The 10,944-nt window shown below is 37.0% G+C and overlaps 1 protein-coding gene across 1 annotated transcript; it reads right to left on the bottom strand.

The window, feature by feature from the left end:
• Positions 1–1,495: 1,495 nt before the first annotated feature.
• On the bottom strand, positions 1,496–10,944 carry LOC103956325 (exocyst complex component SEC10a). The gene is given in 27 exon segments (XM_048565482.1): positions 1,496–1,933; positions 2,228–2,311; positions 2,397–2,495; positions 2,586–2,644; positions 3,083–3,127; positions 3,130–3,169; positions 3,515–3,612; positions 3,883–4,029; positions 4,122–4,214; positions 4,324–4,449; positions 4,565–4,618; positions 5,211–5,384; positions 5,474–5,560; positions 6,099–6,188; positions 6,308–6,406; positions 6,978–7,054; positions 7,132–7,165; positions 7,167–7,301; positions 7,471–7,562; positions 7,824–7,943; positions 8,534–8,639; positions 8,717–8,767; positions 8,887–8,988; positions 9,488–9,562; positions 9,653–9,910; positions 10,024–10,119; positions 10,796–10,944. Coding segments are annotated over 26 exon segments (2,520 nt in total). The 5' UTR covers positions 10,796–10,944; the 3' UTR covers positions 1,496–1,854.

Here is a 10,944-nt window from a genome sequence, read left to right as displayed (position 1 = left end):
ATTAGATGGTCCATACTTCATATTGGAGGGATAGAGTTTGGACCATCCACACACACGTTACTTATGACACACACCTCACGTCACTCTCTCTCTCTCTCTCTCTCTCTCTCTCCATCCATTTGGGTGGTCAAAGGGCAAAGCATACACGGTCTTTACTCTATTTATAGGTTTCTAGTCATTTTGAGTTGAATTCAGGAAAATGATACATGCATATGTATGAAGCAGAATTTTTTTCACAAACACATCACAATTTAGCATGTGTTCTTGAACTTCTCTTGTTGAGTTTTTAGTTAATCATTTCAATATACGTGTTAGTTTATAATTTATTGTTCAAGAGCCAAGCACCGTTCATTTGAATGTTTTGTATGTGTCAAATATATAGAAACTTGTGGAAAGGTGGGGGATGGAAAATATGAGAAGCAACCGCACAACCACAAACTTAGAGAATTGTGTGGGCGACGTACACTATCTTACACTTGTTTGATGATCTTTGGTGGCTTTTTCTGCAAGTCTCTGAAGCCCATTCTAAGAGATGAAGATGGTTTATATTAATGGGTTTGGCACAAGCACATCTAAGTGACCTTTGCTATCAGATGAGGTACTCCATTACTAGCCACCCCCACTACACTTTCGATCGATCGATCGATAGAGAGAGAGAGGGTGAGAGAGAGAGAGAGAGAGAGAGAGAGAGAGAGAGAGGTGGGTGCCTATAGGAAGGGTTCTAGAAGACACTAGGTGCTTGTCAGACGGCGGGTTGGGGCTTAGCGCCTAAACGGCTAGGTGAGATTTAGGCAGAAGCCTAGGCGAACTAAGTGGATTTAAGTAAATTCATTATAAATCGCATAAATAAGTGTCTAATTATACTAAAAAAGGTAAATAATTTGATTGGGATACTAAACTGCAAAATAGAATGGTATATAGATTAAAAGTATTAGAACATAATAAAAACATGGAGAACAAGCATATAATATATATTCATCTAAGTATTCAATAAGTCTATTACAATTTATTTAAAATAAAATAAAATGCAAACTAAAAGTTATGTGTTTTCTGTCTAAGTGAGAATCGTGACCTAGGTGGGTCTAGGAGGGCGAGACTAATGCCTAAGCACACCTAGACACCATTTTTTAATTGTCAAACATCTAGAAATTAATTAAGACGGTGGTTAGCTGCTGAGCCTAGAAAGTGTTAGGCGAGAATTTTTAGAACAATGCCTATAAACAGCCAAATCTCCATAGGAGGCAGCCCACCCCGAATGGCATGGACCTTTTTCCCTTTTTCCGCTCATTCCTGCATGTGATTGATGGACTTGGAGTAAAAACATCACTTCAACGTTGAACCTTCCCTTTAGTGACTTCTGTTGCTGATTTGAGACAACAGTAGAGCTCACTATAAGTACCATAAATTCCAGTGAAACTAATCCGTAGTTAAAAACGTTTTAATCCAAAGTTTGACAAGAACATAAGAAACAGAAATACAAAGTTTGACAAGAACATAAGAAACAGCAATACATTCACCTCGAAAATTAGCTACTTTGTTCAACAAATTATCCTCGATTATCTTTAATTTACTTCTCAAAAGTACACTTACAAAAGGCAAACACCGGTACAACGAATTCAAGCTCCCGACTACAAATCTTTGCCGGTCCTCCTATTTATACCTTTTAAACAATATACAATGATCAGTCCAAAGATGAGCTCCTTAACCAGACAGTTAACTTAGTTTGAACCAGTTCCCGAGCTTCTGTGCCTCCAAATGAATTCAACTTGACGTGCCATTTTTCTAAGCTCTGGAACCCTTGATGACAAGTAAAATTTGGGAGGTCGTATCTAATCAGCACGTACTGCTTCTGTATCAACTAGAACTTGTCCACAAGGAACTAAGTCTGGCAGCAAGCTTTGCGCTCTTGTAGTCCTCTCGAAGCTCAATAAACCTAATTTGGCATCCGAATTGAAATTTATCACAACATAAAACCTCTAACCAAGAAAGAAATATGATACATTGAGAAAGAAAGAAATGTTGATCTTGACAAAATATTTCAAGCTGAATGGTGTACTTCTTTCCGGATGTTTTCAATATGATAACAGGATATTTTGAAACTTTTCATCATTTGGGAAGCATCCCTTTTCTTTAATTGGAAGATAAACTGAGATGTGCACGTGCGTGCGCATGTGTGTGTTCTAAGAGCGTCTTTACATTCTACAATTCAACATGTTCAAAGTGATACCTCTGTGCATCTTTCCGTATACTGGGTGTACCCTCAAAGAGAGTTGAGAGACTTTCAGGAGCAACAATGAAGACATTGGCCATTCTGAAGGCAAAAGCTCATCATTAAATTGATATTAAAAATCAAGATGAATAGAAGCTGAAAATTTAGCAATTTCTACGAAACTTACATCCCCAGCAATTCAAAATTTTCATCAACTGAAGGAGCATTGAAACTACGCACATATTCTCCATACTCAGTTATGTCACGCTTCAGTCGCAGTCCTCCACTGAGAAAGAAATTAGGAATTAGGATATGTTACTTGTACAACTTTCAACTCGATTAGCCAGCCACAGAAAATATGAGAAAGTCCACCTACCTCGGATTAAAAGTGAACTTTTGCCAATGATTTAGCAGCCCCTTATGCAAGCGGTTACCCTGGTAAAAATTTCACAATTACATAAATTCAAATGTGAAGGTTTCCAACTCATCATTACTATATAATCACTACAACTTCCCTAATCCTATGCAGCCAAACCAAAAAAGAGCAAGTTTATACCACACACATTACAATAAAAAGCAACAACAATGAGAAATATCAATAACACGATATAATGTGCATGGCCTTGTAAAATGCAAGTCATTGTGCACTTTACTGTGTTATATCAATTTTGATACAATCATCATTCATTGTATCATATAATAGGAAAAGCATTCTTTGCTGTGTTGAAGCCCCGTGTGATCCCTTCACTGAATTCAGTGCGGAGGCCTCTTATTCTACAGTATCAATCTAATCCTAATCTATGGTTGCAAAAGGGCCATCATAGGCATGAATCACATAAATAAGTCAGGCGAGATCACAAATGAACTACTTACTAATTCAGTCAGAAACGCTTGTTTGTTAAGACCTTCAAGTGCCTGTGAACTGCTGATTCTAGTACACGGGAAAGATATACTACAACTCTAGACAAGAGAAGAGAAATGTTAGTCAACATCCAGAAACAACATGGTTTATATTGATCAAGATCATTAATTAGTATCAAATTAGTAGGGAATTTAAGTGATAAAATTTGCAAAGTAAATATTACATAAGACAAAAACTAATAATTTTGACCAGGAAAATCATTTAAAAAGCATCAGACATAGCGAAAAGAAACGAAGGTGTCAAAATCTCTAGATCTCAGAACTTATTGTAGCATTAGCTAAGTTTTGGTTCATATTAGGCTTCTCCCTCCAAGAAAACAAATTCATGTAACTCAGTTTTTGGAAGCCCTTAAGTTGTAGGCTTTAATTATACGTTCATCGTACCTTGTACAGGCATTTGTTGGCCGATGATCAGGAGCAAATCCATCTTCACGTGATCTATAATCTGTTGCCTTCTGTTCAGCAGAAAGTAACCGCTCCACCTAGGATAGTAGGAATTTCAGAGAAGGAAAAAGAAGAAACAAGTAGGAAATGTCATAGAGCTCAAATACGTATACGGCCTAATGCCTATACAGGAACTATGAGAATCAACAAGAACAAGTCCATACAGATATAAAGCAGCACCCAGCAAGAAAGACAAGCCATTATTATGTCCAGATACTAACGGGGTTGAAATCATGAAATATGTAAGCCTGTTGACCACCTTAGATAGACAAGATTCTAAATAGCAGGTCTACAATTCAATAACTGACCTCTGCCATCACAGTTTCAATGCACTGTTGAAGCCCTTTATATGCAGCACCCTCTGCACTGGACATAGCTGTTGCCATTTCTTCACAAGAAGCAGCATGTGCACCATCAACAGGGAGTAGAAGCCGAGATATAGAATTTGAGAAATACTGGAGAGAATCCCAATTAGTTCAACATATCATGTCTTCCACTAAAAGCAACATTGAATGCATTTAGATAAATGGGAATCCAATCAACATACCTGCTGAACTATAGCCACACTACTACCACAACGTTGTACAGCAACCATGAAAGATCTGAAACTGCTTTCACCAGCAGCAGCAGCAGCTTCTGCCTATGGATCAGTCATTGATATCCTTAAGTTCCTATGGGTAGACTATACATTTTATCTTAACAACTTCATAATTTAGAATGCAATAAAAGGTCTATGATCAGGTTAGTACAGCAGAAGCAGCAGCAGCAGCCACCCTTCTAACGCTAGTCCCAAGTACAAATCTTTCCCTCAAAGCTGCAGCTTCAGTCAGGCCATCTCTTGCTCGCTCAAGACCTTCCGTTGTATATTGACTGACCTGAAAATTGAAAAACATACACGAATTTCTCTCTTAATATTAATTTAAAAAAATAACAAGTGAATATCTATGAACTAACATTTGATTGAACCCTTAATTGAAGCAACCAACTTACTTGGTCTAGCAGGGAAGTGAACACCACCTTTACATTTGCTGCAAGTGTTGCAGGCTGTCCAATAACATGTAAAAATAATAATCTGACAAACTGGCACTATATCTGAAAGATAATAAAAATCCAGTACAATTCAAAACCATTTCAACATCTAAAGAACATTTTATTTTCAATTCCTATTTTACCACTCAGTTTGAGTTCTCCCATCACCCAATTCTCAGTTTTATACTGCATGTCAAGATTTCTTCCAGGCTAATGATCAGCAGTAACATACAGCTGACTTGTGCACCAATGCAATGAATTTCTTATCCACAAGGGAAAGAGCTAATTTAAGTATGACTTTCATACAACTGTCTCTGTATGCAGATACATTTTGAGATTCCAATTTCCATGTTGCACAAAGAACCTTTGTGTATGTTAACCAATTCTTACCAAAATAGAAAAGAACAGGTAAACCCCAACCTATATTGGGGAGTACAGACGAAACATTAGACTACAATGGAGTTCAAAGAAAAACGTGCGAGTTATATTTTAAATATGCTCTTCCAGAATTTAAAAGATTACTTAAAAAAGAATTCCGTGAATCCCAAGTAAATTAGATACAAGTTTAAAATGAGCAATCATATGTAGCTTCAATAACAAACATTACTTGAGATGAAAACAAAGTGCATCTGGCAATTGCTTCTTCATTCCAGCGGACAAACTCTGTCACAACAGTGACGGATATTTCCTGGTGGGAAGATGCAACTGCAGCACCTTTTGAGCGCCCAATTGTTCCACTTGATTCAGATATCTGTTGGCTTTCAGCACGTAGTTCTGCCACCTGCACAGTCTAATAACTTTTATGCATTGTTACAACCATGAAAGAATGAGGACTAAAGCTTGGTCAGAAAAAATGCAGTTGATGCAAACCTTAGCTAGATATAGTTGTTTAAGAGAGGCCTGCTCATGTTCAGGATATCCATCCTTGTGAGAAGAAAACAGAGATTCTGTGAGGCCTGGACCATCAAAGGAAGTTTCTATGAAGATCCCATAGTTGATAAATACAATAATCAATTTCAACCACGCAAAATGCAGGACTGACACTAAAAACACTAACTTCCCACCAAGTAAGACAGCACAAGTTAATATATGTCAGCTTTGAGCCAAGGATTTGTTACTCAAATGGCAAATTCTGCTCTTCTCATCATTTTTTCTTCTTTCAAAGGAACTGGGCAAAGACCACGTATATTGGAGGTAACAAGGTACCCCAATCTGCAACCATCTAGTTACAATTCCACTGCAGAATAACTCATTAAAATAAGAACTAAAAGTTCCTTATATTGTGTTAGGCATCTCGTGTGATGCATCTTTGTTTCCCAATTAATCTTTTCAGTGTCCAGGACCCAGACACAATCCACAAGCTCGTTTTATTTTTTGCTAATATAACATTATCCAAATGGTTATCTTGCCTTCACCCACCATCATATCCACACTCGCATTGAGAGAAAAAAAAAATAAACAATAAGGAGACAGATTCCATATAGTTAATTCATACCTCAATATCCAAGTCACCACATCCCACAGCTCGTAGGTCCCTAGCAAGTTCTTGTGTCTTCTCATATGCCACTGCTAGCATTCTAAGATACTGCAGCATCAGGTCAAATACAAGTTAAGTGACAAGCTCATTGCTACTTCATAAGCATTTGGTGATGAAGCAAGAGATGGGGGAGGGGGAGAGGGAAACAGGCATGGTAATTTACTCACTAATAGAAGTCCGCCTTCTTCCATAGGAGGTAGATTCACCAAAGATGGCTTCACTAATAATTTGTCCAGTAGAGCAGTAACTCTCTGCTCCAAAACTCGCTACACCCAACATAACAAAACTAGTTACATATATGAAGTAACTCCAGTAATACATTAACAGGAAACCGAAAAGGACCCCAAAAGTAAGATTTATTATCACCACCATTAACCCTCTTGTAGCAGAATCAATCCCTTCTAAGGCTGCCATGTGTTGTATAAACTAAACATGGGCTCACCATTGAAATCAATGCATCCAGAGGTAAAGCAGAAAGTGTATTTGTCACAATGCTAATTAACATTCTCTTCATCATTACAGCATATGGATGTCTTGATTGCAAAGGGTTAGGCACGGTTTGTAATATGGGTAGTGCTATTCACACACCCCTTTTTACCTCCCACACACCCTTGTTAATTTTTGTCCATTGATCTTCTTCAATTCATCCAATCCAACGGCCCAAAATTGAGGAGTGCTTGAGAAGTAAAAATAGGTGTGTGGATAGCACCACCCTTGTAATATATATGATACATAGCATGCATAAAACGGGATTGGTGAGGCTACCCTAGGTCTAATGCGATGAGAAAATATATACACACCCAAAAAAGATAAAAAAAATTAAATCCTTCTCAGTACCTGAACTAAGATTGACATAACTTCATTTGGCGAAGGGAAGACAGCCATAACTGTTGCAGCTTCCTTACGTACATTATCTACAAGTGGAACTACGATATAACAAATATACTGAAGAATTCAACCACTTGTATTAGATTAATATCTATCTTTAAACCTGTGATTTCTTTATACAAGGACGAAAGTCCACTAAGCAACATTGCTAGGACTAGCCTGTGAACCCTCATCACCAAGAACCAACCTGGTATCTGCATTCATGACTTCCACGTCAATAAACATTGGACGTGTTGCCACATAATGTTGCATAGCACTAGTGCCCCTGTTAAACTGCATTGCAATTTTAAATCAACAAAATAAGGCAAAGGTATTCATGTGTAAAAACTAAAGGGATCTTTGATTCACTATGAAATTAGAGCTAATGAGACAGAGAGGTCAGGAGTCCTGGTGTTAAATTCTCTAGGTACAAGGATCCACTAGGTTCAGAAACAATGATTACCTGAGATAATATTTTAGCACATTCTGCCATGGTTGACAGTTCTCTTCTCTGTGATGCAGCATCAAAACGAGATAACAATCTGTTCTCCAATTCTATTCAAAATTTGGAAGCAAAGTCTTTAATTAGAATCAAGCACCATAATTTGTAGGAATTATCCCTCCGAAACTAATTTCTAGGATTCAAGATTTTCAACAAAATCATTAAGGAGGTGTGCCATCCATGATTTTGAATTAAGAACCAAAAACGAAAGCAATGAGGGAAACATAGTGTATTCTTCTACAGATTGCATAGAAACCGTAGTACAATTTTCCAATGAGGCTTAATACTTTATGACTATGTAAAAGTCAGCGTACCATTGCAGTAGTCCTGAAGATTAGGAACTGCAACTTCTAACCCTCTGCTAGCTGTTGCATTGCCCATAACTGATGGTACAGATATCCCTTGTCTTCCAATATCTTCCTCAGCAAATGCCCCTAATATTAACAGAAGCCTGGAAGGTTATTATATCTCGAAATGATGAGCAAAAAAATTCTATCACTCCTAAAATTAAACCATTCTTGGAAGAACCTTAATACCATTAGTAAAGATCACAACTTTACCTCCATTGTCAAAATATTGGATGATATTACCATAATTAAAATTCAGTTTTAATTGATACCATCAGCTTCTTCTACAATTCTATAGGGCTCCTAGATACTCATTAGAAAGAATGGTAATAATTTGACACTCATAAAGCACAAAGACCTTTTTCACATTAGATGGCCACGTAGCAAAAGGACATTTAATATGGTATCTCTCACAGTTTCAGCCCATTGAACCCAACTGCTCCAGATGCCGATTATATCTTAACATATCTACATAAGTTAGATAAAAATTATTCTGGTTCATCCACCTAAACATATATCACAACCATATCCTGAAGACAAATCACAGCTACTGCTACTTTCCGATGTCCTTAATCCCCATTCCCAGAAAGAGAGTAAGAGGTGGAGGGAGAGATGCTCATAAATAGTGTTCCTTGGCAAAATAACTACAGATTTTGAAACTAATAAATCCATCTTACGCAATTTTTGTGCAATTTTAGCAGCCTCTGCAACACGGCTATCATCAGAAAATAAGGGTGAAAGTTCCATCAGATCGCCAGGGCTACTATTGAACTCCATCAAGTACTGAAAGAATAAAAGGCAACATGGTGTTAACTTCTTAGGAATAAAGGGTAGCATATAGTAAACAGGACAGTGACTACCTTTATGAGCTCTATTGTTTGACTAGCAGTTTCCCTCTGAGCATCTGCACTCTGACAAGAAAACACATAATCACAAAACACAAATATTTAATGAAACGATGGCACAATAGATATCAAGTACCAACTTCAGATGTTAGCCATTGGTAACCGGGCATAGGAAAAGACTTCACCTGCAGATGGTCTCCTATTTTTGCAGCGGTCTGGCCAACACTTGATATACGTGAATCCAACCTGGCAAAGCTACCAAACAAGCCATCTACTCCTTTTTCAAGCTGAGAAAAAAATATGCATAGCAATACAGTCAGTTCGCTGTTCATTTCAGATTTCATCTAATGCTTTAAAGCACTTTTGGAATTTAGATCCTCACTTCACATGTGAAAAACTTGCATGTTCTCACTTAAGAGTTAAGATTGGCGGACAATGTTAGAAAAGAATTTAAATAGTAAGCATTCATTTTTACCAAAACAAGAACAAGAATAATATATGTAAATTCCATGGAGTTCTTCACATATGATACTCATTGCACATTGATAGGTGAAATCTACAAAAGATGAGTTGCCATAATTTTCATATTTTCCTACAGGTAATTGTTATTTCCAGTTTAGAGAACTGTATTAAGTTCAACCCAATATCCATATCGCATTCTAACAATGATATTTTAGCTCTGACAGTAACATTCTCAATTGGAAAGAACTTCCACTCCTTCTCGGTGTGCAGTGTGCAAAACATTTTCTGAATAAACTGTAAAATACATGCTTTCCTCTAACTAACCTCAACAAGTGTCTTACGGTGCTTAGAATCTTGTACAGAAACCTCCTTCTTAAGATTGTAGAGTCTTCCATCAATCTTCAATGGTGACAGGGTGGAATCAGCAACTTCAGAAAAAAAATTAAAATGACTTTGTAAGTCCAATACCTACACTGTCCCAAGACATACCTGTTTCTGGAGATCAACCAACTCTTTACAAGAATCCTTGAACAGAGATAAGATCTTATCTACTTCCGGAAATAACGGGTCTGACAGTCCTTGTGCAAATTTTGCTGCATCTGATGGTACTCGCATATGTCCATTTTGTAAAGAATCATTCCCGCTGACGTTGCTATGACCTTCAGATGAGTCTGTTTCTTCTTCTTGAAAAGATGGGAGCAGCTCATTTACCAGGTTCCCAAACAATGCATCAAATGAAAACTCACCCTACAAATCAAATGTCAAAGAATATCAATCGTTATTTTAATTCACAGCCAAGTTCACAACAGGTACACTACAAAAGTTACAGAAACACATATGATATGTTTTCCGTTTTTCACCTTAAAGTCGTCTATGTCCAAGATGAGTGGAAGTGAGCTAACAGATGAAGATTTTGACATTCTATTGCTCGTGGTTCCATCTCTACCCTCTTTCATCTGGTTCAGGATAAATCAGCAATGAAGCAGCAGCCAAAAGTTCCATCATTACAGACAGATTAACAACTAGCTTGATTCGAGAACCAAAGTCTTGATGCTCAAATCACAAAAAGCATATTAATACATTCAACTTTGACAATTTTTCAAACTAATAGCTCAAAAGTTCAACCATGATCATATACAAATTGAATGCATTACAGAAACATATTCAAAACCCAATAATTTAAAACATGCTGAAGATAATGAATCAATGTTGCCTTGAATTATGCATGTTAAAATTATCATTTTCTTCTAATTAAAAAGGTCACATATTCTCTAGTTTTGATGGCTTTTTCAGCTGGAAGGTACTGGAGTTGATAACTCCATTTCCAATTTTCCACTATTCTCCTCTATTTTCTCACCAACCAAACACATGGAACAATAAAACAAAATTTACCATTAGAGTCACAGAGTCACAGCTCCACCATCTCTAAATTCAAAGCTACAATTGTCACAGTAGGGTTGCTTAAATTTGAACCCCATAAAATTGCAAAAACTACTAAAAAAAACTCTTACCTTTTCATCACACATTCAGGCAAAAATCGACAACTACTATTCCTAATTTTCACTTTGTAAATAAAATTAAAAAAAAAAGAATAAAATATAATTAAATAAAATCCAAAACTGGAACCTGTACCTCTATTCGAATTCAATGAGAGAGAGAGTAGCAGAGAGTTTTGCAAGTTCCCGCTTCGCTGGGTCTGGTTCGGGTCAGATCGAGAGAGAGGAGAGAGAGCTCATAAACGAAAAGACTACAATGAAAATTCGTTTACTCAAATGACGGTT

The sequence above is a fragment of a genome, unplaced genomic scaffold (assembly GCF_019419815.1).
Source record: "Pyrus x bretschneideri cultivar Hongxiangsu unplaced genomic scaffold, Pyrus_bretschneideri_v1 Contig4, whole genome shotgun sequence".
NCBI lineage: Eukaryota > Viridiplantae > Streptophyta > Magnoliopsida > Rosales > Rosaceae > Pyrus > Pyrus x bretschneideri.
This window is presented reverse-complemented; position numbering and strand designations above follow the sequence as displayed.